Source organism: Corvus moneduloides, chromosome 13, assembly GCF_009650955.1.
Source record: "Corvus moneduloides isolate bCorMon1 chromosome 13, bCorMon1.pri, whole genome shotgun sequence".
NCBI lineage: Eukaryota > Metazoa > Chordata > Aves > Passeriformes > Corvidae > Corvus > Corvus moneduloides.
Genome location: NC_045488.1, coordinates 2,896,877 through 2,921,284, shown reverse-complemented (window position 1 = coordinate 2,921,284; position 24,408 = coordinate 2,896,877). Strand labels below are relative to the sequence as shown.

The 24,408-nt window shown below is 42.2% G+C and overlaps 3 protein-coding genes across 5 annotated transcripts; 1 reads left to right on the top strand and 2 right to left on the bottom strand.

The window, feature by feature from the left end:
* On the bottom strand, window positions 1-10,000 carry LOC116450555 (CDC42 small effector protein 2-B-like). Of its 2 annotated transcripts, XM_032123162.1 has the most exons (5): window positions 9,985-10,000; window positions 7,991-8,581; window positions 6,369-6,576; window positions 5,838-5,939; window positions 1-5,304 (listed from the first exon to the last, which is right to left on the bottom strand). In XM_032123162.1, the coding sequence occupies exons 3-5, from the start codon at window positions 6,420-6,422 to the stop codon at window positions 5,230-5,232; spliced, it is 231 nt and encodes a 76-aa protein (XP_031979053.1). In that variant the 5' UTR covers window positions 6,423-6,576; window positions 7,991-8,581; window positions 9,985-10,000; the 3' UTR covers window positions 1-5,229. The 2 variants fall into 2 exon arrangements, with proteins under 2 accessions (XP_031979053.1, XP_031979054.1); XM_032123163.1 differs by lacking the exon at window positions 9,985-10,000 and having other exon boundaries at window positions 8,047-8,754.
* A 1,002-nt stretch (window positions 10,001-11,002) lies between these two features.
* Window positions 11,003-13,975, top strand: LOC116450544 (nicotinamide riboside kinase 2-like). Its single transcript, XM_032123138.1, has 8 exons — window positions 11,003-11,291; window positions 11,440-11,530; window positions 11,936-11,981; window positions 12,123-12,309; window positions 12,547-12,618; window positions 13,263-13,369; window positions 13,574-13,665; window positions 13,776-13,975. The coding sequence occupies exons 1-8, from the start codon at window positions 11,266-11,268 to the stop codon at window positions 13,779-13,781; spliced, it is 627 nt and encodes a 208-aa protein (XP_031979029.1). The 5' UTR covers window positions 11,003-11,265; the 3' UTR covers window positions 13,782-13,975.
* Window positions 13,976-14,210: 235 nt separating this feature from the next.
* Window positions 14,211-23,039, bottom strand: SQOR (sulfide quinone oxidoreductase). 2 transcript variants are annotated; one of them, XM_032123137.1, is made up of 11 exons: window positions 22,858-23,039; window positions 22,395-22,414; window positions 21,364-21,615; window positions 20,858-21,028; window positions 20,316-20,369; window positions 18,526-18,720; window positions 17,455-17,664; window positions 16,805-16,988; window positions 15,903-15,970; window positions 14,865-15,043; window positions 14,211-14,674 (listed from the first exon to the last, which is right to left on the bottom strand). In XM_032123137.1, the coding sequence occupies exons 3-11, from the start codon at window positions 21,595-21,597 to the stop codon at window positions 14,617-14,619; spliced, it is 1,353 nt and encodes a 450-aa protein (XP_031979028.1). In that variant the 5' UTR covers window positions 21,598-21,615; window positions 22,395-22,414; window positions 22,858-23,039; the 3' UTR covers window positions 14,211-14,616. The 2 variants fall into 2 exon arrangements, with proteins under 2 accessions (XP_031979028.1, XP_031979027.1); XM_032123136.1 differs by lacking the exon at window positions 22,395-22,414 and having other exon boundaries at window positions 22,858-23,037.
* Between the last annotated feature and the right edge of the window lie 1,369 nt (window positions 23,040-24,408).

The window sequence follows — 24,408 nt, the reverse complement described above, 5'->3', positions numbered from 1 at the left end:
TTTATTGTAGAGGCCTCAACAGACACCTCAAAGCTGTTGTTCTTGTCCAGCTGTTACTACTCTCTTAGATTAAAACTGGGTTAAGAGAACTTCATTTGAATGAAGGTTTTGGGTATCATTTTAGGATATTGGTCATGCTAATGGGATGCACATGAACAGAATGTATGGAACAAGTGACAACCACAAGGTGTTCAGTAGCCATAATGCAAACCTTGATAAGCTGGGTTTAGGCAGTGCAGACCAGGCCATGTGTGCCCTGTACACCCCACTCTCCCTGAAAGGGCGCAGGTTTTAGTTAGGAGCTTGCTCATCTCTAAGTTCCCAAGTGACAACAGCAGTTGTAGTTCAGTGTCAAGCACCTCAAGTTGGGAGCTTTTTTGGCACAAGAACACATACTAGTAACATCCCTGTTTACTCAAAGTGCTTTCACTATTTTGTTTCGTCTTTCCATTCTCTACATAACAGCAGGAGAAAAAGTATTAATGGAATTTTGGTGTAGCCATGGTGAGCTTCCGGCATCTCAGCCTGCAGAGAGTCCAACAAACTATCACCCAAACTTCCTCAGGCACAAGGAAGTCTCATGACCTTTCACTCCAACCTGTCCATATCCTCCCAATACCCGGAATCTGAATATCAGATGGATCTAGTTAGTTTCCCTGAAGTTTCGCTGTGCAGTGGCCCAAAGGCAGATACCCTTTTACTACTGCTATTTTGTGTAAATGCTAGATTTTATTTGGTTTGTGTTCCTTTGGGTGCAGCCAGCCTTGGCATTTAGAACATCTGCAACCTCATATATAGCAGAGGAAAAAAAGAGAAAAAGCCCTCTTGTCTTCCAAACATATATGTGACATCAGTCTGCAACTGCTGAAACCACAGCAACATTTTTGGGTGGCTCTGTACTTTCTGAAAACAGCTTTGTAAGCCACTGTAGGAAGAGGATGCTACCATTCATTAAAGTTATATTGGCAATCTATGTCTCAAAGTCCCAGCTTAGTCATGCATTTAAGTCCCTGATTTCCTCCATATACCAATTATGTACATATTATGGCTATTTTCCAACTGGTATCAAAGCTGCCTTGTGCACTGCAGATAAGAAACGTCAACATGAGCATGCTCTGCTCCCTGCTCCTTCCTCATAAATGTACACCACGTTGCCTCTCCATGCCTAAATCTCCCTCACTTCCATACCTCATTTTTTCTGTAGTTCCTGATCAGCCTGTTAGCCTCTTCAACACCTTCCCTGCAGTAGGAAGAGCTAAGCAATATCAAGGGGGCTTTATGCTTTCACACAGCAAAGTACAAAACTGGCTCAGAGCTGTGTGTGATCACAAGTAACTCCACAGCTTAAGGCTCAGCTGAGGAAACAACTGTCCAACAGGCCAGTTGTTAGAGAGGACCTCTTCTGTACAGGATGAGAAACCTTTTACACATACACTGTAACCACATGAATATTAGCAGGAAAACTACTGATACAAGTACCTTGGGCCTTCTGTGTCAGACAAATTACTGTGTGTGAAGGAAGGACAGTTTATCTGCAGAAGTCCAGGCACCAGCAGCTTACAGCATCTCTTTAGGCACTCAGGACTTCAACTTTATAGGTAAGCAGCTAAAATTTTGAATTTCAAGCATTAACCACAAAGTATCTGGAAGCCTTGCAGGAACCCACTCCCCAGAGAATATCTTAACACCACTGTAAAACAGCACTGGTTTCTTCCTGTAGTTCCACAGAGATTATGAAAGGCAGACAAGATCATTCTTATCTTCAGCTGTTGGGTTTTCAGGGCGGTGTCACAGTGCTGACAGTAAAGTAAATCCAGACATGGTCAGGAGCAGCCATTTAATCGTCTTTCACTGACAGATTGGAGTTTCTTTTTTCAGTGTTACCATATATAGTAACATACAATGAATTTCATGAACATGGAATTTAACACTGTTGAATGGTGGTTATTCTTGCTGCCATAGTAACATTAAGGGTATTTATTAATCTCTTAACAGTTTTTGTCTATACAGAGTGGAAGCTACAAGAGCACCTGGTAGTCCAATATGGCAAGAGCATACAAAGGAATAGTACCACATGTGTGGGTTGCAAGTTATCATATTACAGGCTAAATTGGAGCATAGCATTGACACCCCGTAACTGGTGTAAAGCTGCTCTGCAGGAGGTGAAAAGACATACTAGGTCATGAAAAAGACAAATACCTTTTCTATATACTGCCTATGGTTTTATGCACCATTATGGGACAGTCAGTAAAGCCTAGCAGGAACATCAAGGCATAAGACAGCCAGAGTTGAAAATACCTCCCCATCCCAGATTTTTGTTTTTCAAGGAAGTAAACAGTGCTGACACGCTGCCAGACTATATAAAAAACAGTTGATCCTGCTCTGCTTGCAAGTTATTTTACTTCTGATTAAAAAAGAAACCATAAAATGGCATCAAGTTGGAGCAGTAATGTTTCTTGGTTGTTTTGATGTAAGGTCTTCACAGCCTACAATGTAGATTAAAAGTTTGATCAATTGGTATTGTTTCTGTATTTTATTTCAGTCAAGCTCAAAAAACCACCAAACTCCACAATGGAGCAAGAGCTTGCATAGAACCGAGAAAACTTGATGTAAAACTATGCTCTCTAGTGGAGAAATTTCATTCTGTGCAATAAAAGTTCAAGCCATGCTGATCCATATACTTAGCCAACAGGTTTTCAGTGCAGAGAAAATATCAAGATTTCCCACAATATGAAAAGAGTGCAAGTGCCCAGTTCAACATATTTATTATAGCTAAAATAGGCTCCTACTGAGTTACATGACAGATTACAGGTACATAAGGTTTCTAAATATAGAACAAAAACTACCTAAGCCCTAGGACATGTGTTTATGTTTGTTAGATTTTTAAAAGTAATGACACTTTCAATGTAATAGCAAAACATTTCCTTTTAATGATGTTGCACTTTATTGTGGTCCTATATAATACTACATAGTCTGATGAAAATAGGTTAGTTTTATACCAGATAGTGCTACTTGGTTTACATAATCAAAACTAGGATTTTTCTCCAAATAAATGTTTAATAACAAATTCTCTGTTGATTTATTTTTAGAGAGACAAACTGAAATGATCACCAACTCCTTTATTTCTAGTTACACCACTAATTTTAAATCTACTGAGTGGTCCTTCAAGAAACTCTAACTTCTGTTCAATGTCTTTTCTTACAGTGTTAACAAAACAACCCATTTTCTTCATGACAACTGCCCTATCACAATTCTTCCTAGGCAGGTATAGATGACTGAATTAATTAACTCAATATAATAGCAGATGAATTAGAATCTATTCTTTCAAACAACTTGGTCACTTTATGCTTCCTCTAAAGTATACAGGATTTAGTTTCTTTAAACTCTGTATCTTAACAAGGCTGTTAGAATATATCTGAAGTTAGAAGACAGAAATATAAAAGACTTGCAAAAGCTAAATGTACAGTTAACGACGCTAATTTTAAAATATATTTAAATTTGGCGTGCATTCTAATTCAAGAGTAAGAATCTAGCAAGACATGGGTATTAGATTTCTTTTATGTGGTTACAGAATGTTATGATCAGCTGTTGACTGTTAAGTAGTACTCCCTCTTCCTTTTTGGCCCTAAAAGATAAAACATGGGGGAGGGGAAAAGCTGTTTTTTCGAACATATACAGAAACACAGAGCTACCTTTCAAGTTTTAGTTTCCTGGTATACTCAGAAAAAGCAGTCTAACAATTCAGCAAGGCCAGCAACCTAGATTTAAGAAATATCACAAGCTACCAACAGAATAATACAAATTAAAAGATTTGCCGCTATAAGTTTCTTTAAATGGAAATAAGTTCATAACTGATCTTCTGCCTAGAGCAAAGGAAGAGTTTGCTGACTTCCAGCATAAATTGTGCTGATATGGCAGCAATTTAAACATTTGTATTTAGTAAATCCCATGAGAGCAAGCAGATTTCCTAAGTTTCTACAGTGGTAGTCATACAGAATTTTGAGTTGGGGAACAATTGTCAGTGATTGGGTAAAAGAAAAACCTAGTTCTGCTTCAGCAGTTTTGTCATATCACTTAATAGAAAGATGAATAAGAACTAAGTAATAAACTGTAGTTTGAGTATGTCTAAATATTTATGGCTATTTATTTAAATCTTTATGAAGTGCTGGAACTCTGCAAAATTCTGTTTCCATTTAATATTCTCCTGCAACTTTTCACAATATTCTTTAAATGTGTGTCCTTCACATGGCCGTATCACTTACACCGCATGCAAGAAAAAATTTATTTCATATAAAAACAGACAATCTTGAAAGGAAGGAGCCAGAAAGACAAGCAAGATATCCCTTGAAGTCCTGTGTGGTTACTGTTACAGAGAGGTAACAAAGAGAGAGATCTTAAATATGTTTAGTTTAAAATTCAGTGGTAGGCATGCAAAACTAGCACACAGTTGTGAGCATCTTGTAGCACCACTGGAAGTTAACTGGTAGGTGAAATTAGCTGTGTTGTAGTAATAGCTGCCAGTCACAGCAGTGTGTGTGCATGGATGGGAGGCAGCCCAGTCACTTAGGGATACATTTCTTATTCTAAGTCTCATTTGAGAGTCAGAATGTTTGCAAAAGCTCCATTTTTAGATACAAAAGTGTTATTTTGGCAAGGCAGAAGTTTCACTGTGTTTCGCAGACTCAGCTAGCTATCTTATATTAGAGTTCATTCACCATCAAAAGACATAAAAAAAATACCAAAGATTTATGCATTAGGTTGTAATGTATCTAAAAAACAGATCCAAAGTTATCTGACAGCCACAAGATCGTACTTAGCAACTCAGTTTAGCCCATGTAAGAAGTGAAAACATGCGATACCTTCCAATTAAATCACCTCTGCATTTCCTGAGAGGAGAAAAAGACAGATGCCAAAATCCCAGACAATTCATACTGACTTCCAATCCCATCTTACATGACAGATTTGAGAGGTTTTTGGGACAGAGCTAGGAAGTCATCCACAGTGACGAATTACAGTTGCTACTACAACACTACCATGACAGACCATTTTAAGGATAATTTAAAATAACTCCTTCAGAAGATATAGTGCAAAGAACATCAAAGCTTGTACTGACCTATTTCTAATTCAGGTACTCTCCCTACTCCATGATAACAAGGTTTTAGAGAATATGAAAGCACAGTCCAGGGGGTCCTCATAGGACAGAACAGATTTCAGCCTTCTCTCAGTTTCCTATATTTCAACAGTTGCAGAAGTGCCATTTGTGTAGCCACCTTTAGACTTCATGTGGTCCTGAATTGATACAGCCTAGGAAAAAAAGCTTATTAGGACATGCATCTTATAAATTCTGGTTGCCAGAGCAATTAGTAAAAGCTTCAATTTGAAAAGGCAGGCGGGTCATATGTTTACAGTGCTGAGTCCCAACTGTAGTAGGGAGAAATAACAACTAAATCCAGGACTGTTAAATACTATTTTAAGTCAGCATTTGAGATACATTTTGCTATACAAAATCCACTTATTCTTACATCCCTCACCCTGGCACAGCTTTGACTTTAAGGTGATCAGGTTCTAGTATCAAGTGCATCCATAGAATCTCATCATGTGAAAGATAGGTTCTCATCATGTGTAAAGATACTGAGGAAATGAGCACTTCCTGCTCAGTGTATCTCCCACGCTATCTCATGTTTACAAACCAAAAGTTCTGTTCTGATGCTATTCTACTGATTAAAAAAAAAAAATCAGATTTTTCTCTCTCTTACAATTAGCTAGTATTTCATTAGCTCCCTGCTCTACAGGTTACTGAGGGGAGATTTGTGCTTTTCCCAGAGGTGCACACTTACTGAGGAATAGTCACCACTCATCTCTCTGGCCCCGACGTGCGCCGTGTGTACGAAGTTCATTGGCTCTCCTATCATATTCCGGTCCAGTCTCCGACGCCTCTTCTATGAGACAAAAAGATATCTTAGGTCTCTATTCAGAAAACATCAGCAGCTTTCAGCCAGAAACAAGTAGCCAAGACAAAAATAGATAGCCAGTACTGACCCGTAATGACACCTCACGGCAACAGGGCTGAAGTTTCAGACTGTTTGCAGTAAGACATGATGAAAGTCACTTTTATTACTGCTAATTGAATTTTAGCAAAAGCTTTCTTTAATATTGGAAAGTCAGGGCCTGAAAACTGCAAGCAGTCATACAGTCTAAGTTTCTGGCAAAGCACACACAGTTCAAACATAGTTTAACAGGACTGGTTTTAGCTTTTGCATTACTTTGCCCAAACTAATCAAAACAACAGGAAAACGAAAGCATTTTCCACGTAACTGAAAGACAAAATTTCAAATCTGATAAAGGGTGGCAGTTGTGCATCCACCTACCGGCGGGGGCTGTTCACCATTGCACCAGTTAAAACAAACCAGGAACTCAGTCATTTTATTTCTCAGTAGGTAATAGGCCTTGTGTAATTATTTCTCTGGGAGTTCAAGCAGTACAAGGACCAAGATGCAGTTCCTAGAGTGAGCTTAGAAAGGAATTGCTTGTGCAGGTTCACTGGTAGAGATCACAGAATGCATCTTATAAGTATACCTGCAAAGAGATTATTATTTAAATTCATATTAAAATATATCAATGTTTTATAAGAGTTATTGAGCAGTAGGCAGTTCATAAGACTAAACCAAGACTATTACATTTTTAAACATATCTGTAGAGAAGCATCAATTTAAAATTAATTCATGTTCATGTCAGAAATCAGGGTTAAGAACTCTCCATATTTACTCACAGAGAGTAGTGTAAGTTCTTTATAGAAATGTAATAAAAACAATGCTAGAATTAAGTCAAGTCTTGTTTAACAGTCCATGATCTGGTTGCAAGCAGAGCTAACCAATACTTACGAATTATTTACTGTTTTGCAAGAAACCAGCTTTGAACAGATTGACCTTTTAACATTTACAAACTGAGGCAAAAGAAAGTTTTGGCCTTACATATGATACAGTTACTCTTCTTAGATATGGAAAAGCTCAAAGCAAAGAGCCTTCTACAACTCCAAATAGCCCTTAAAAGAGAAGAGAAAAGCCATGCATACCAGCAAGAGAAACCATTCATCAGAGCTTAGAGCTTCCCAGAATGTATAAAAATATTAACATAGCAATCCTGAACTGGAGACACAACCAGGAAACTCACTGACTCTAAGTGCCCTGAAGCCAGGACACAGCCCAGCTTTTAGTAGTTACTGACTTTTTTTTTTTAGTAAACGTATCTTCCTTCAAATCAAATCATGGGTTATAGAGTAGATTTTAAAATTAACTTTTTCATACCCCAGATCATTAAAACAATATTACAACATGTTCATTTAAAGGAAGTTTTGTTACTTTATTAAAGCTTACAGCGTAACAGAAGGTATAGTTTCATCAATTCAGTCTTCCTGAAACCCCACTAAACCTTTCACAACCAACCAGCAGAAGCTTCCTCCTTCATGGGCATTTCTTATGTAGTCCCACAATTATGTTATTAGCACATCTATTTCTTTCACCTTTGTGGTTTTCTAACATTCCATCACGTCTCACTTCAAGCAGATTTCTTAAAATTTCTGCCATTTATCTTTCAAAGCATTTGTTATGTCTGCCCCTTTGTTTTAGGTAGCCTATAGGATACATTTCTGCAGAATGTGTCTTATGCCACTCCGGTTTATCCTAAGTGGTTTTAACACAACTCGTTCTCTGCCTCAATCATCATTTTTCGCCTCATGCTCTCACAACGGTCTTTATCACCACCAGAAGGGACAGTGGTCCACACAACCATAAAAACATGCAGAAGTCAAAGCTTTTGCCAGCACCTCACATTAGTTGCAGATTTTTTGGGTTTGTTGCATGTTAATGAGACCCCATCAAAGATAAGATTTTCTTTAAAATCATGAAGTGTGTCACCCCCCAGAGATCCCCTATTTTGAAAGCAGACTGACTGAGACACCATGCCCATCCCAAAGCAACAGCTGAACGCCTACCGTCCTCCTGCCGCACCCCCATTTGTCCATCTCCCTCCGTGGGGCTCCGCGCGTACCTCGGTGCTGCCCGCTGCTCCCGGAGAGTCCTGACGGGATGGTGTGTCCTCATTCAGGCGCTGGCACACACCCAGCTCCCGTCTTGGCAGCTTCAGCACATTTACGGTTCATATTCCTGGGTTATAATTAATCCTGTTGGCTAAGCAGGAACGCTCCGCTGCGCTCCCGTGCCCTGCGGCGGCTCCTCCGCTCCGGGAGGTGCTGCACAAGGCTCGTGTGCGCTTCACGCGTCCCTACAGGTGTCAGAAACGCAGAGCCGAGGCCAAAAATAGAGCCCTGCTTTGGCGTCAGATTTGTGCAGCCGTGCAGTTTTCTCAGCACTCTCCATGCAGCCTGTGGCTCACTTCCACCCCTGCGGCAGCTCTGCAGGTGTCCTGCTGGCACACAGCGTGCTGAACGCCTTCCTGTTGTCTTTCACATCAGAACGCTTCTTTTCCTCTGCATGACTCAGAGAATCATCCCCCAGGACAGGAATGTTTGTGCCAGGGCATGGGACACCACCTTGCTCCCAGACACTCAAGGTTTCCACACTAACTGGAAAAATTTTAAAAACATCTTAACGTTTTCAGGCTCACCCAGGACAAGTAAAAGCCAACAAGAATCCCCAAACCAAGGAGAAAACAACATTTTGTCACAGTTGGCACGCAGACCAGAACGGGACAATATCCTGTTGTTCTTTCTCTCTGTTTTTCACCATGGCAGCAGTATCATCGAGGCGAGGAGACAAAGGGCCTGGGAATGGCTAGCACTCGCAGACACGGATGCTGGATGCGCTGGCAGGATGCACAGCCCTGCTGGACCCCGGGGCCTTAAAGTGCCCCAGAGATTTGTGAATGTTGAGATAAACTTCCCTGAGTGTAGCAATCTACCACTGCTATGAATTAAAAGGTATTCAAAAATCTTCTTGTATTTTACTTACAAACTATCAAGGGAAAATATTTGCTTGAATCAAACCAAAAGAACTCTCTTTGCATAGATAAGAGACGGATGATAATAGTGATAAATAACATCACTAAACATATTTATTCTTCCCAGCTGGCCTTTAGACTCAAGGTCAGATCATGCAAAATCCTTGGCTCGAGCTGTTAGTGCAGACAACGAGGGTAGAGTTAGTGTGTATTGTCACACATCGGGCCCAGGCTGCCATCCCCCTGCCCCGAATCAGCGTTAAACCGGGATTACTGCTGGGCCCACTTGTTGTCATTTTTATTCCAGCTCTGTCAATACTGAGTTCATGCAAGAAGCAGTGCATTTCAGCCTAAATGCCTTGCTAAAAACCACCGTGCTTCTAATTTGTTCATTATCCCTCCTTTGCTCATTTGACATCAACATCACATTAAAATCCTCAAACGCTTGTATGTTTATATATTTGAATGACAAGCTGTGGCAAAAGACAGCAAAACTTGTATTTCAAGTATTAGTTTTGAGCATGAAACTTGAAGAGTACATCTTGCTTGGTAAAAGGTGAAGAGTACAAAACAATTACCAAGAATTTGGAAGAACCTTGGAGCCAAGCAGCTAAAATCCTGCTGTGGAGTGAGCTTAGCTGCTTGCAAGTAGCATCCTGATTTTACCAGTGTATGTACAGATTACAGTCTGAGTTTGGGATGCATTCCTCAAACTACATAATGATGCTGTTATGTAGCATAAATGTATATATTGGTCTGCCATCCTGGAGCTTCACAGAAAGCTGAGAGTAGGGTTTTACCTGAGCTCTTCAATAATCTAGGTGTGTAGGATTTTAACCTAAGAAATTGGGGTGTGGGTGTGACTATGAGGACATCCTTCTTTCCAAAGCTAGGTAGAGAGACATATTTAAAAAATGACTCTTCGAAACCAAACCAACCAAACAATACCCCCACCCACACACACACATAAAAACCCCCCAAACCACAAAGGCAGCTCTTCTATTTCAAAGTAAAAATGAGCTAAATTACCTTAATCTCAAAAGGAAAATAAAAAGGTTTTTCCAAATAAGCGTCCATTCCCCCTCAAAAAAGAAAAAAAGTCAAGAGACTAAATTATGTGTTCTGTTTGGAAGTTAAAAACAACTGCAAAAGGAATCAACTGAGGTTTGCTTGCAGTCTTACCAGAAAAGAAAAATAGTAAGAATAATGAAAAGCAAGCAAATGGTTGGCAACACACCCACCACTGATAATGTAAGCACATTGAATGGATTAACTGGCTTGTAAATTACAAAATTAAGTGTTACTAAAAAAAAGCTATGATCATAAATTCGATCATAGCTATGATCATCATAAAATCATCATTTTATTATCATAAAATGATAATAAAAGCCTTAACAAGAAAAGATAGAATTCCTCAGGCATGGTTGATGAGCAAACACGACTGCCAAGGAAAAGCATATGATGGAAGCAGGAAAAGCAGGGAACTGCCCTCATTTAGAGAGGGCTGCAGAAGAGAATCGCTCCGTGCCGAGCCGCCCCGGGGCCGCGCCGTGACCTTGCCCGCAGCGCTGCTCGCGGGGCCGGCGACAGCGGCAGGGGGCGCACTGCGCACCGCGCGCGTTCGCGGCCTTCCCTCAGGAGCCTCGCGCGCCTTCGCGGGGAGCCATGGCCGGTCGCGGCCCCAGCGCAGCTCCTCACTTCAGAACCGGGCCGGTGTCCGGAGCGGGACCCAGCCGAGCCGCCGGTAGGCCCGAGCGCCCGACCCTGCCGCAGCTCCGCCCTCGCGGGGCCGGAGGGAAGCGCGGGGCCCCGCGCTGCGCCGCCAGAGCCGCCAGGGGGCGCCAAACTCCCACGTTTGCGCCCCCGCCCCTCCCCGGCGCGGAGGCCCTCGGGCGCCCCCCAGCGGCCACGCTGTAACACGGCCGGGCGTGAGTGAGCGCGCTCCGGCCAATCATCGCGAGCCGCCTGCGTCACGCCGCTTCCTATTGGCTGCGCGTCGGAGGCGGCCGCCCAATGGGCGCGGCGGCGCGCGAGGGGAAGGCGCGCGCGCGCAAGCACCGCCCCTCTTTGCGGAGCGCGCGGCGCGGCGCGGACCGGCCCTGCTGCTGCTCTGAGCGACCATGGCGCTGCCCAGCAGTTGACGTTTGGCTTCTCCCCTCTCCACCTTCTCCTCTTTCTCCGGCCCCTTCCTTCCCCCTGCCCGGGTCCCGGCTCAGGCACATAGACGGCCGGTACCGGAGACACCGGGTCCCCCCCCCGCCCCTCAGAAACAGGCAGTAGGAGTCGGGCCGGGCGGCCGCCGGACACACCATGAACATCATCATCGGCATCGGCGGGTGAGAGCCGGGACCGGGCGGGGGAAGCGGCTCGGGGTGCGGGACGGGCTCGGGTCTCTCATCCCGGCCCCTCCCGGTGCCGCAGTGGGGGTGGGGGGTGGACACGGCCCCCACGTGGCGTTTCCCGACGGCCGCGCTCTCGCCGCAGGGTCACCAACGGCGGCAAGACCACGCTGACCCGCCGGCTGATGCGGGCCCTGCCCAACTGCAGCGTGGTGCACCAGGATGACTTCTTCAAGGTGAGCGGGCCCGCCGGCCGCGGGAGGGCGCGGGGTGACCCCCGCGGGCGTCCGCCCGCGCTGCTGGCGCGCTGCCCGCGGCTCCTGCGCCGCCCTGCCCGCGGCTCCTGCGCTGCCTGGCGGGGCCGTGCGCCTGCCGGATAAGTCTGCGCTATAGCGGGTCCCCATGGCTTTCCGTGGAGCGCTGTGCTCGTGTCCGTGGAAAGATAGAGGAGCAGGCGGCTTTATCTGAGCCTCGTACTGCTGGTTTATCTGCATGCAAAGGAACCTGGTGGAGGGTTAAGATTCCCCTTCGTAGCTTCAGGGTTTGCATCTTGAATCTTGCTTTGAAAGGGGTATTAAGCTTCTCAGTAGCTGTTCTGACCAAGCAGGTTTTTTTTTTTTTTTTTCTTGTTACTGTTTCAGCCCCAAGATGAAATAGAAGTTGAAGATGGGTTTAAACAGTATGATGGTAAGCCTCTGTTAGTGTTACCAAAGCATAACTCAAAAACTTAAAGAGTGTTCTGATTCTTTAAGTGAACTGTTTTGCACTGACTGCATTATTAGATTATATTTAATTACTTCTTAATAATAGTTGTCTGTTTTGTCTTAGTGATTAGTGCATTAGATATGGAAGCTATGATGAGTACCATAAATGCTTGGATAAAAAACCCAGTCAAGTTTGAACGTTCTCATGGGATCAACAACACACTGGATACCCAGATCTTGGAAGATAAGGAGGGAGGAGATGAAACAATCCACATTCTTATTGTTGAAGGCTTCCTGCTTTACACTTACAGGTAATCAATTATGCCTTCATACATTTTGATTTTTACATTATTTTATGTGATGGGCAAGCCTCCAGAGGAATAAAACTACCTGTTCTAAACCAAGAATTAACAGCTGGCATTAACTACAGCCAAGTTTAGGTGTCACAAGTCTAAAGGTCACTCTAAGTACAGGAAATGGGTATAGTTGTACTTTTCTGGGTTTTGCTAGTAATTAGTTGAGGTGTAACCAACACGTGTCTCTTTCAGGCCACTGATTGATGTGTTCCACCATCGGTACTTCCTTTCCATTCCATATGAAGAGTGTAAAAGGAGAAGAAGGTAAGTCTGAGTTCCCTTGCTAGCCAAATAACATCTTACTCCATTCAAGACTTGGTTTCTCTGAAGATTTTAGATGAGAAGGAATAAAGGCAAATGTAGCTGCTGTGTTAGGAGACTGTAGCTTCCTTCTGACCTAAAATTTCCAACCAAACTATTGTGTTGTGTATGTAATGCTCAGTTTCTGCACAGACCTTTTACTAGGCTTTCTCCCCTGCTGGTTTTCCAGAGTTCCCAGATCTCACACTACTTGAGGTTTTACATTTGGCTGTATGTATGCACACATACAGTGTTCTTACTGCAAATGAAAAGTATTAATGTTACATTTCAAGAGGAATAAGCAGACAGCTATTTTACCCAGAGTTCTGCTAAAGCTTTTAAGAGCTTATTCATCACTATTTAGATCAGTCGGTCTTAGGAACTCTCTTTGCATTTTGAACACTTCGGGCCTGCACATCAAATTTCAACTTACTTGCATAACTTGATGCTTGCAGCTCTTGCTAACTACTAACTTTTGATAAGCTCAGAAACCAAACTGGAATCAATGGGCTCAGGCTAATGTGTAGAGAAACCCAGTGAAGGAGCTGTCATTTCCCTGAACTGTTACTTGACTACTTGTGAGTAACAATACCTTCCTTAATTTACAGTTCAAGGAGTTACACTGTACCAGATCCACCTGGATTGTTTGACGGCCACGTTTGGCCTATGTATGTAAAGCACAGGAAGATAATGGAAGAACTTGGAGTTGATGTGGGTAAGTCTTTAATGACAAAAGCACTTTGAGATTGCTTTTCAAACCTGTGCACTACATTCTGGTTAGATGCATGAGAGGAGTGAATGAAGCAGGTGGAGGGACTACATTTCTCTGATACCAGTTGGGTGCATGCTTTTTAAATTAGGATCTGACTACCTTAGAGAGACATTCTATTATTGCTCTCTTATTTTACTTCCTTTTAAGTGCATTTGAATGGGACAAAATCAAAGGAGGAGCTGTTTAATGATGTGTATGGGCAGATCCAGAATAAGATTGAAGAACTACTTAACACCCAGGTATATGTTCATGTTTGTACTTAAAATTCAAAGGCAACCCTTTTAAAGCCTGTGTTGAAAAAGCATGAAGCTGTAACTTGAAATACGTTCACATTTATCTTTCTGTTTAGAAATAAGCTGCTGCTGCTGATTCTTGCAAGTGAAGATGATTCCCGTTTGCTCCATGCTGTCTACCTGACTGCCTCTAAAGTTCCAGCTTCTGTGAAGACTCAACTCTTAAATTCAACTTTGTTCAACCTTTCCCTTGAAAACTGAGTTCTATATGGTCATAATTAAAAAGCACTTCCCCCTTGTCTGTGATTTCAGTCTAGTATGTGTTCTGAGGTGATTCTTTTTGTGATGTTCTTAGTGTCACAGGTTAAAAGATTATAGTGGAACTGATGTGCAGTGGCACAACTATCCTAGGAGAGAGTGTGTATCCATATACACAGACATTGCTTTGACTTCTTTCCTTTCACAACTCTGCTTGCATTCCTGTAATAATTAGGCAGCAGGTATGCTCAGAAACTAGGATTAATGCTCTTCAAAAATGAGAGTACAACAGGAGAGTTGTCAGGCCATTTTACTAGCATTGAATCACTGTTAAATCCAGTGCATGCACTGATCTTGGATGCAGACAATTCACTTTAGGGTCAGGAAGAAAATCTTACATAACAGCTTTAGAAGTATTGATTGTTATAGCAATTCCTGTAGTAACCTGTAGGGTAAGGCAAGTTGAGACTCCTGGGTAAACACAGGAGCAGTTTAATGCCTCAGTTTACACAGAAGAGCAGGGAAAGAGCACTATGAAGGCTTAATCCACAGTAGGAGGAAAGGGAATTAGTGACAAAAGCTTGATTTAAAAAAAAATTAAATGTCTGCCAGGTATTCCAAGAGGGAAGATATGTACTGATCCAGTGTGAGAACAGTCCATTTCTTTGGGAGGTTATAACCAACACTGAGAAGCAGCAGTTACTTCAAGCCCAGATGCATGAGCTTCCTGAAAGGAGCTGGTCCTCCCCAGTATCCCCTGGAAGCAGAGAAAGTTCTTTCACATACTACTGAAGTAGGGCTTGGGGAAAGTTAAGAGTTAATACTGTTAAGAGATAAGTGTTAGGGGGTTGTTTTGATCACAACTAAGGATGGACTTTGCTTCTATTCTGGCAAGGAACTAAGTCAGAACAGGTGTCTATACCTGATTGTTTTTCTTCAATACTTACTTAAGTAGTGCATTCCAATAGAGCAGAGGCATCATATCAGCTTTCATGTGGTACATGGTTACTCTCTCCTTACTCTGATCAATGGGAAAGGTCTCCAAAGGCTGAGCATTGTAGTCAAACTCTGCCAGAATCACCTTGTTGTAGCCTGTTACTAGGGGGCAGGAAGTGTATCCATCATACTGCAATGAAAAACACCACTTTTCATTATTCTGACCAAAGCCTAAATGCTGAGATTTTACAAGGCATGGTTAAAATTCACATTTCCAAACAACTTCCTAGGAGACTTCCGCATTTACAGTGTAAATACCAGTGAAGTTGGAAGGCTGCTAGACCTGTTATGGTTTAATGACCATAATACCAAGCCATTCCATTTCAAATGTAGATCTGCTTAACAACATTGCTTAAATTAGACCTAACCTAGAACAATAGGGCATAATGTCATTAATTGTTGGTTATTGTAACTAATGGAACAGGTGACCAGAAGATATGGATGAGAGCTGGTGTTTACTTTAACAGGCAAACTATCTTTAATCTAGTGAGAATTTCCAGAGAAATGCAGGATATTTGGGTTAGTACCCCAAGGAAGCCATGTGTAAAATGAAAGTAAAAGCTCAAGGACAAATTTGAACATATTTATAGGCTTAACACAGTGTAGTACAAAAGCTTCTGTTTAACTCTTTAAAAGATCATGTCCTATACAGGAGAAGCAAGTTTGCAAGAGTTTTTCTGGAACAGGGATTACCTTAACAGTGTAAATAAGTCACTTGTACTGATGAAAAACCCAGACTAATCAGCATTTAACCTTCTCTCAGCTCAGAAGTCAGGGAATCAAACAGATAATACTTTTAATGGCAGCATCAAGAGCATGAACTGTGCAATTCCATTGCTCCTCTGACATGCAGCTTGTAGCCATTTAGTACCACAGCGGCGGAGGCAAAGCCTTTCCTGCCTTCCGCTTCACACGCTCAGCTGCTTGCAAGACTTCCTGTGTAAGAAGGGAGAAAACATTCAAGAGAATTTCTCCCTAAGAGAAAGTACCTTTTTAACTGGCAACTTGTTCTTCATTACCAGAGAAATGGTTCTATCAAGGACTCCAGACTGTGCAGCTAAATAAGAAAGAAAAAGAAGTGTACTAAGACTTTGTTTCAGGCAGCAATTGTCATTAGTAAAGCAAACAGTAGTAGCCAGGCATTTTGTTGGACAATTCAGCTGCAATTGAATTTGCATGTAAGTTTACTGTCCCAGATTAAAAAAAAATGGACTAATGCTTTGGCCTCACTGTTTCGAACATGCTAAAGCTTAATGAAACTTGAGCTGGTATTTTTAGCCTATGCCCATTCTCCTATGACAAACTATACTTGCTCAGTCTTATCAAACATGAGATTCTGGCACACTGAAGTTCTGTTTCATTTTGAGTGCTGTAACTGTAGACCCATTCACTGAAGTAGTTGACTACCCCACTCTTACATTACATCAATAACATACTGTATACCCTGAGGTTTTTCCTACTCTTTTATTTGCCTTTTATTGGTTGTGAGACCATACGCTTAAAAGTGTTTTAATTGTGGAACCTGTGGCTACAAGGGCAGAACATGTGATTTTTCGAAGTGACTTATCAGTTAGGTGACACATGCATGAGGAGCTAAGATAAAGCAGAAAGGTTCATTACTGAATGATGTTGTAATACAAGAATACTTCGTTCATTTTATGACATTCCGTGAACACAAAAAATAGAATTAGTTCAGCTGTGAGGTATCTGGAACAGAACTCTTGGGTTAGTGGCATTGACATGGTCTGTAGCTAGCTGGTCAGCCCATGAGACTGGTCTTTTTGAAAGCTCAAAATTGAAATCATGACCTCAGGAGTAGCAAACTAACAAAAAGCTTAATGTGACTCCACTCTTGTCATTTACACACACAAACATACACATGCAACTTTACCTACAGCTGCAGCAGTTTTTGATGTTGGAAGGTTGGTGCAGTCTCCAATACCAAAGATATTAGGATACTTTTTATGTTGTAGGGTTTCCTTATCTACATCCACCCAGCCGCTTTCATCTGAGACAGGACTGTTGATGAGTACAGCAGGTGGCCCCATTGGGGGTGTGACATGAAGCATTTCATACTAAACAGAAAGAAAAGGCACTCAGTGGTTAGTTCATCACAGCAAACTCTATCTGTTGGTATAAGGCAATAAGTACAGTGTGGAGAGAGGGTTTCTTGGGTTTGTGTCTGTTTGGTTTTTTAAACACAAGTATATAGAATGAAAATCTGTTCTCAAATTTCAAGTGCATCCTTTAATTAACATGGACCTTACCAAGCAACTCCATTTGGAAGCAATTTGCCTTCCTCCATACACACCTGACACATTCCCATGGCATACTGGACTCCAGGCATAATTTATGAGAGATTTTTTCTTCTCTCCACCTTGGTTTCAAAATTTTTAATACTCTGCTAAAGTTAGAGATAGTACTCTAAGGGGGTAGGAACAATACACAATGAAGCAGACTGTGTTATTACAATGTAGAAGTTATTTTGCAGTACACAAGGAAAAGAAATAGAATGAAATGAGGGGTCTGAAAGCTCCTGACCTGATAAACTTCAGTCACTCCAGGTTTGTCCAAGTTTTCAAACACAGCTTCTTGCTTGTCTGCCCGAACTTCTATGAGGTTGCGCTTATAGTTAACAGCAATGTTCCTCTCCTTTATTACTTCAAGCAATGCATCAGCATACTTCTTAACACCAAAAATCACACCAAGGGAAGTGTTGAACATGATGTTTGCTTTGGAACGTCTTCCTGTCTGCAGGAGGAGAGTCAATTAGCCTTTTCTATTAAGAAACTGTGACAAGCTAGAAGAGACAAAAGAACTATGCTGCACTACTAAAGAGCTGACAGAACTATTCATGCAGGTCAATTGTTAATGAATATTTAATTAAAATTTCACACCATGTTAGAAGGTAGACCCCTTTCAGCATGAGGTACTGAAGACACCACAAAAATGACTTATGACAAGAGGTGGCTGCAAGGCACTGAGGAACTGCTTGAAGCAGTTTAGTGTTATAAAGCTTTCTGAAACCTTCATTTCTATGCATAATTCAGGTATTCACCCAGTAGGTAGCTCATGAAACTTAAACATATATGAAGCCTGACACTTCCACCTGAAGTTGTCTTTTGCTTCCACTAAGCTTGCTTTAACAGCCTGGCTAAGACTCCTCCTGATGCTGAGACAATGTGCCCCAAGGAGCAAGCATAGCCACTTCTCAGACTAGTAGAAAGACAAATGGCAACAACTATTAAGTACTTAAAGTAACAAGAATTACTTACTTCCAGCCAGTGTTATTTTGGTGCACCACGTGAAGTTATAAATTAGGCTCATAACAGCTGTATCTGCACTCACCAGAAGCAGGGTAAGCAGTTCTTTCAGTATGGATTCTGAATTCTACAAGTTTGTCTGGTATTAAACATATGCTAAATATTTATGTACAATCCATTACCTGCATTCCTTATACATTAAAAATAGAAAAACCGACTCTGTCACTTTAATAATCCTGAGTCACAGCACTCTCATGTGGTTTATATTCATTTTAAAGATAATATGAAACCTTTAGAACAAGCTTCCAACTGTGAGAACAAGCACGGGCAGAGAGGGTAAAATACTTACTTTTCTCAAGTACGCGTCTGACAAATACATGATCTTCTGAGGAGCCCCTGCACACTTCACTGGAGTATTTGGAAAAGTGAAGATTGCATTTCCTTCCTTAAAATCTTGTAAAGCTTTCCATGTTTTCTCTACTGTCTGGGCTGAATAATTGGAACCTATTTTAGGGTGATTAAAACCTTCAGGCAAGCCTTTGATCTAGGAAAAGAGAAATTAAGGTTTCAAGTACAGATGGCAAAAGTTTTGTCATCATTGACAAGTATTAAATATAGACTGAGAAATAGCTATATAAGAAGTTTTTACCAGAAAGAAAGCCCATACTTACTTGGTAGTCGGTGTTTTTAGAAATAGGCCTAGCAATAAAACAGGTATTTCCTTTAGAATTTAGTAGATGATTTAGTAGATGTAACATTTAGTGAAATTACTTTGGTCTGCAACATCTGAGCATAAGTCTTCAGTGCAGACCCAGACCCAAGTTTTTGTAGACTGAAATTCAGAGTAAGAATTTATAAAGTCACTGCCACATCATCACAAGTAAAAATCATGTAAAAAAAAAAACAAACCAACCAAACATTTACGAAATGTTTACATAATTATTACATAATAATTACAAAATGTTTACATAAACGAAAATTTATAAGCTGAAGGAAACTTTTCAGTTGCAGACACCTATATTTGCCTAGGGTTACTTTGTTTTACTAAACTGTGTCCAGCTATTATTTCCCTGCTACTCCTATTATGAGCTGAGCATCTGCTTGTGAGGAAGGAAGTTGTACCCATTTCAAAATAATGGATTGCAGAAATTCCGTGAGAAAATGGGAGTCATGTTACACATGCTGCAATGTGTTTGGGATGTTCCAGTCTGCACCAGGAGTAGGCTCTTGCTAAAGAAAAAACATCCCTTTTTTAAAAGTGTCCACTTTTGTTTTAGAGGTACTATGAGTTTTCATTACAGAGTGTGATTAACTGTATTACATGCCTTCTGCTAGTGAACACTGAATTTACTTTTATCAGCTTGTGCTGGAGCAATACATGTGAAGACTGAGAGGAGGGTCACTGAACATGCTGCAACTCTTCCTTCCACCGACCCAATCGCCAGAATCTGTGTGAGACTGTAGTTAACTGAGACCAGCTCTTGCTTTACACACATCTTGAAAGCTTTTCAAAGAGATACTTAAGTATATTGTCAGGTACTACATCATATTCAGATCAGGATAAAACCACGAGGGTCAAATTGCTCAGACATCTTGCCTTTGCATTTTCCTCCTCCTACACATCACTGTGGTCATTCTTGCACCAACATTTACCTCTGAGTACCACCGTGTGAAGTGTTCACGGAAGGGAAGGGCCCCAGGGCCTATTTAAACACAAGCCTGGTGACTCAGCTGGCTCCTTTTGAAGTGCACTCTTTAAGAAAGGTGAGGGTAGGTCAAATTAATTCTGCAGGACAGATTTTACCTACTGCTGCGTGTTTCTCATTCTCATTACGTTAGAGATGCTTCAGACTACAGTCAGCATACCTTCTTATCTCATTATTACAGGCTGCCTTAAAGTTCTAGATTTAACTTGCTGCCCCATCTGCTGATATTGCCACAGAGATGCAACAAAGTTGTCAGAAAAGACTTTCCCAAGGCTAATTTGGGTTAGGAGTAAAGTCATTTGTCTTCTAGCTCTTTAATTCATGCAGTGTTCAATACCTTGTAGTAAAAACAATACTGAAAAGCCATTTACTTTAATGAATGCACGTGATGCTATTAAAACTGGTATAAATGTGATTACTGTAAAACAAATACCTTTTCATAATGCAGACTAATTCCAAGGGCAATTATCAGATACTTGTAAGATACCTGTTGCGTAAGGAAAAAAAAGTATTTTAGACAAAGAAACCAAAGCATTACCTCAAAGTAAATTTCAGTTACCTGACAGCAACAGGGTCACAAGGGAAGGAGATATAGGGAGCATTAGTAACATAAGTTAAGCTCTAAGAATTCTAGTTAAAATGCTAACTGCATTATGAGTTACACACACAACCTTTGCTATACACGGACCCAGGTATCTGGAGCAAAATATTCTCTCTTTTCTGTTCAGTTCACTATAAACAGGGCAAAGGCTTATGATAATTGTATTTTGAGTTGATGTTATTCTAACTTAGTTATCTACTGCAATTTTTATTAGAAAAATATTTTAGGATCAAGTATTTCTAAGTTTTATTTCCTGGCCTCCTAGATGGTGGAGTCTTGCTCAATAGGCAGTTCTAGGGGGATCTGCAGGAAGTAGACAGCTCATGAGATAAAATAAAAAACTTTTTTTTTCTTTTTTTTTTTTACATTATTACCTTGATATCATTCTCCAGCCAGACACAGTTCTTATCTGGATCCAATGCTGTAACTTGAGATTTGATCCACTCAACACCTTTAGGCATTACACTTCCTGTTGGACGTCCAGAAACTGCCAGCTGCTTTGCACCACCACCAACCAGGGTCCACAGTGGCTGATAGTAATGAGTCTGAAATAAAAGGTTCAAATGGACATTTCAAAACTGTTTAAAGGGACTTAAAGATGAAGGCACATCACTCCAAATGGGAGCAATGTACTCTTAACATTGTATTATTCTTAACAAAAGAAGCTGTATAAATAACCAAGATTTTTCCATGACAAAGCTGCAGGGATGCATAAATCTCATGGATAAGCAAATGTCATGCAAAACCTTTTGAAAGATGGTTAGTTGGCTTACTTTCCACAGCTAAAAACGTGGGGCTGGAGAGGGATGAGAATCAGACCCATCTGGTCACATGTAAAATGCTTACTCTTTACAGTGCTTTACAGCAGAGGGAGACTCACCTTACTTGGCTCAACAACAGCCACATTTGCTGCCCCCACTTTCCTCTTCATCCGAGCACTCATGGCAATTCCACCAGCACCTCCACCCAACACAAGTACTTCATAATAATCCTTGGCAGCACACCTGGCTGCTGTGTGTAAGCCAAAGGAGCTCATCTTCTGCATTCCTGGTTTCAGCAACCACACACCAGGACGGAGACAGAAGCAGGAGGACACTGCTCCAATTGCTGACATCTTTCATTAAGTGGGAAGCTAGGAGATAAGGAAAGGCACCAGCAACAATTACAGGAGGCAGAATTTATATTTATTTAAATGCCTGGGTTAGTCTTCAAGGCAAAAATTATAATATTAAATCCTGGAGTTATCAGGCAAGAATTACAGCTTTTGTACTGGTACTTACAGACCAGAGTTTCAAAATTACACCAGAAACCTCAAATATTTTCAAGAAAATCTTCCAATGCCAGCTTCAAAAATTCTCCACGACACTAGATGTAGTTGTGCAACTCATTCTGAACCTTTCTGTGCTATCTTGACATCCCTCATGTCTGTGTCCCCTGAATTCTTTATAATGGCCCATTATTAATGCTTACAGTTACAATTTGGGACAGAGACAGAAAAATCTCAGAGGCATCCAATGTAAAACAAATGTTAATAATTTTTACAGAAGGTTTCCAAGATGCAGACATTTTCTTTTCATCCTCTCCCCATTCAGAACAAAACACCCAACTCCAGAATAAGTTAGTTTCACTTTAGAAGGCTGCTTATCATCTGTGCAGGCAGCTACTCAAAAATATGGACCTCCATTCTTAAATCTCTTTTTCCTTTCACTCTATTTGTTTGCATGTTTTTAGAATAAGTCTGTTTAATACTGAGGAAAATGCACTTTAAAAAAATCACAGTTAAGACTGAGCAGGAGAGCTCAGCACCTCAGTATTTCAACTAGAGCTTAGAACAAACACTTAAGCGAAGCACGGCGGTTCATGCAGAGGCACTCAGGACAACTGCAGCTTCTTCCTCTCCGGGGCACCTACCAGATGCTAAGCTCCGCAGACTGCCCACTTCATCGAACCAGTTTATTGAAGGAAGTTGGAATAAATGAAGTTAGAAAAGTCCTACCGGCAAGAAGTACAGATCATTGCAACTATTCCTTAAACAGCTGGCCGCAGATCAGCAGCTTAAGCATTCCACCCATGCACGTGTGCGAGCTCGACGGGCGGTGCCCCAGCCGGCTCCAGAGCCTGCGAGCCCCTCAGCGCCGGTCTCAGCAGCCGCAGGGGACCCCGAGGCCGCCGCTGCTGCACCCGCCGGGGCCAAGGGACCCGGCCCTGCAGGGGGAGCAGGGCCACGACCCCGGCCGCGCTGGGCGAGGCCGCTGCGGCCCGCGGGCTCCCCCCGGCACGGCGCTCCCGCCGCCTCCCTGCTCGGCCCAGCCCGGCACCTCCGCTCCCTCACGGCAGGACGGACCCCGGGCCCCGCTCCCGGCTCCGCACTCACCCGCTCGCTGCGCCGAGCAGGGGCGGAGAAGGATCGCGCCGCCGGCCCGAGTGCGATCGGCGCCGGGCCCCGGGAGTGGCGGGGCGGAGCTCGAGGCTCCGGGTGCTGCCCGGCCGCGGGCAAAGGCCGCGGTCCGGCCGGGAGGGCCGGGCTGGGTGTGCGCAGCCGGCGGTGGGCGCGGAGCTCCCGCGAGGGGCTGAGCCCGGCGCTCCGCTCCGGGCAGGTACCGATCGCACCTACAGCTCCAGACCCCGTTCTTCCCGAAGTTTTGAAACTCCAGTCCTAAACCTGGCCCCCTGCCAATCCCGGCTCGAAACCCTGCTGCGCATTCGGCTGGAGGCAGCCTGGAGTCCCAGCTAGACAGGCGCAGCACAGGTCGCTCGCATAGGGCTGGCCTACACCAGAATCATGAGCACTACAGTACCTGTGATGGAGTGACCACTGATACCTCAATATCTGAACTTTCTCAGGTTACCTGTAAGCACCAGCCCTAAACCATCATCTAGTGACCCTTTTCTATAGACAGAAAAACCAGCAAAACAATTAAGCTTAATAAAATAACACCAAAACTCTTACTAGATAGATAATTAATAATAAATGAGCTCTGATGGAGTGCATTCCCCAGTGATAGGCAAAGGCTCTCTTTTCAAAGCTGCTGTACACCCAGTGTCTGGGTTTTACTGGACAGAAAATGTACTGAAAGAAGACACAATAAGTATCTTTAAACCGTGACACAGAAATTAGACATCTTTGTTAATACAAGAAACTTCTCTAAAGAGAAAAAAGGGCTAGGGTTTATGGTTACATCCTTTAAAATATTCAAACTGCCAATCTTTATAATTTTTATGAGTTTCTCAACTTCCTGTTTCCACCTGCTTTGGTATAATCAGAGTGCAGCCTTTTTTCCACATCTTCTTTTGTCCTAAGAGGTTGATCCTCATCTCTGTTCATGTGAAAATTGTTGGGCTGTTTTTTTAACATATATTTTTAGGATTGTCTTTAAATATTGCAGTATTGTCTTTACGCTCCCATGCATATTTCCCCACAGACTGCTTACAGAGATAGCCTGCAATTTGAATTTAAAAAATCACTCAAATGAATTCCATACTTCAGAAACATCTCACAAACCAAACATGAAGAAACTCCTCACCTGTAGCACAGAGGCCTCCAGCAGCTGCAGGGAGCGCTGCCTAAACCTTTCCAAAGTCCAGGCAGGATGAGAGGGTGGGAGCTGCTGTGTGAGGGCTGGGCACACACTGCCTAATCCTAAGCCTACACTACCACATTTATCTACTCAATAAGTAACTTTTTATAAAAGCAAGCATGACTAAGTGTACACAGCAATAGAATTGCTCACTCTAGCTGAGCATGTTGATGCAAGCACACATTTTTAGATGTCAGTATCGTTAGATTCATCCAATGCAGCTTTTGCTTTTATGCATTAAGACTTACAAGAGTATTTGATAGAACATCCTGTGGAGATACTGAATTGTACTTTTCACCGAAGTAATTTAAGAACACATTAATGGCAGTTATGTAAACTGAACAAAC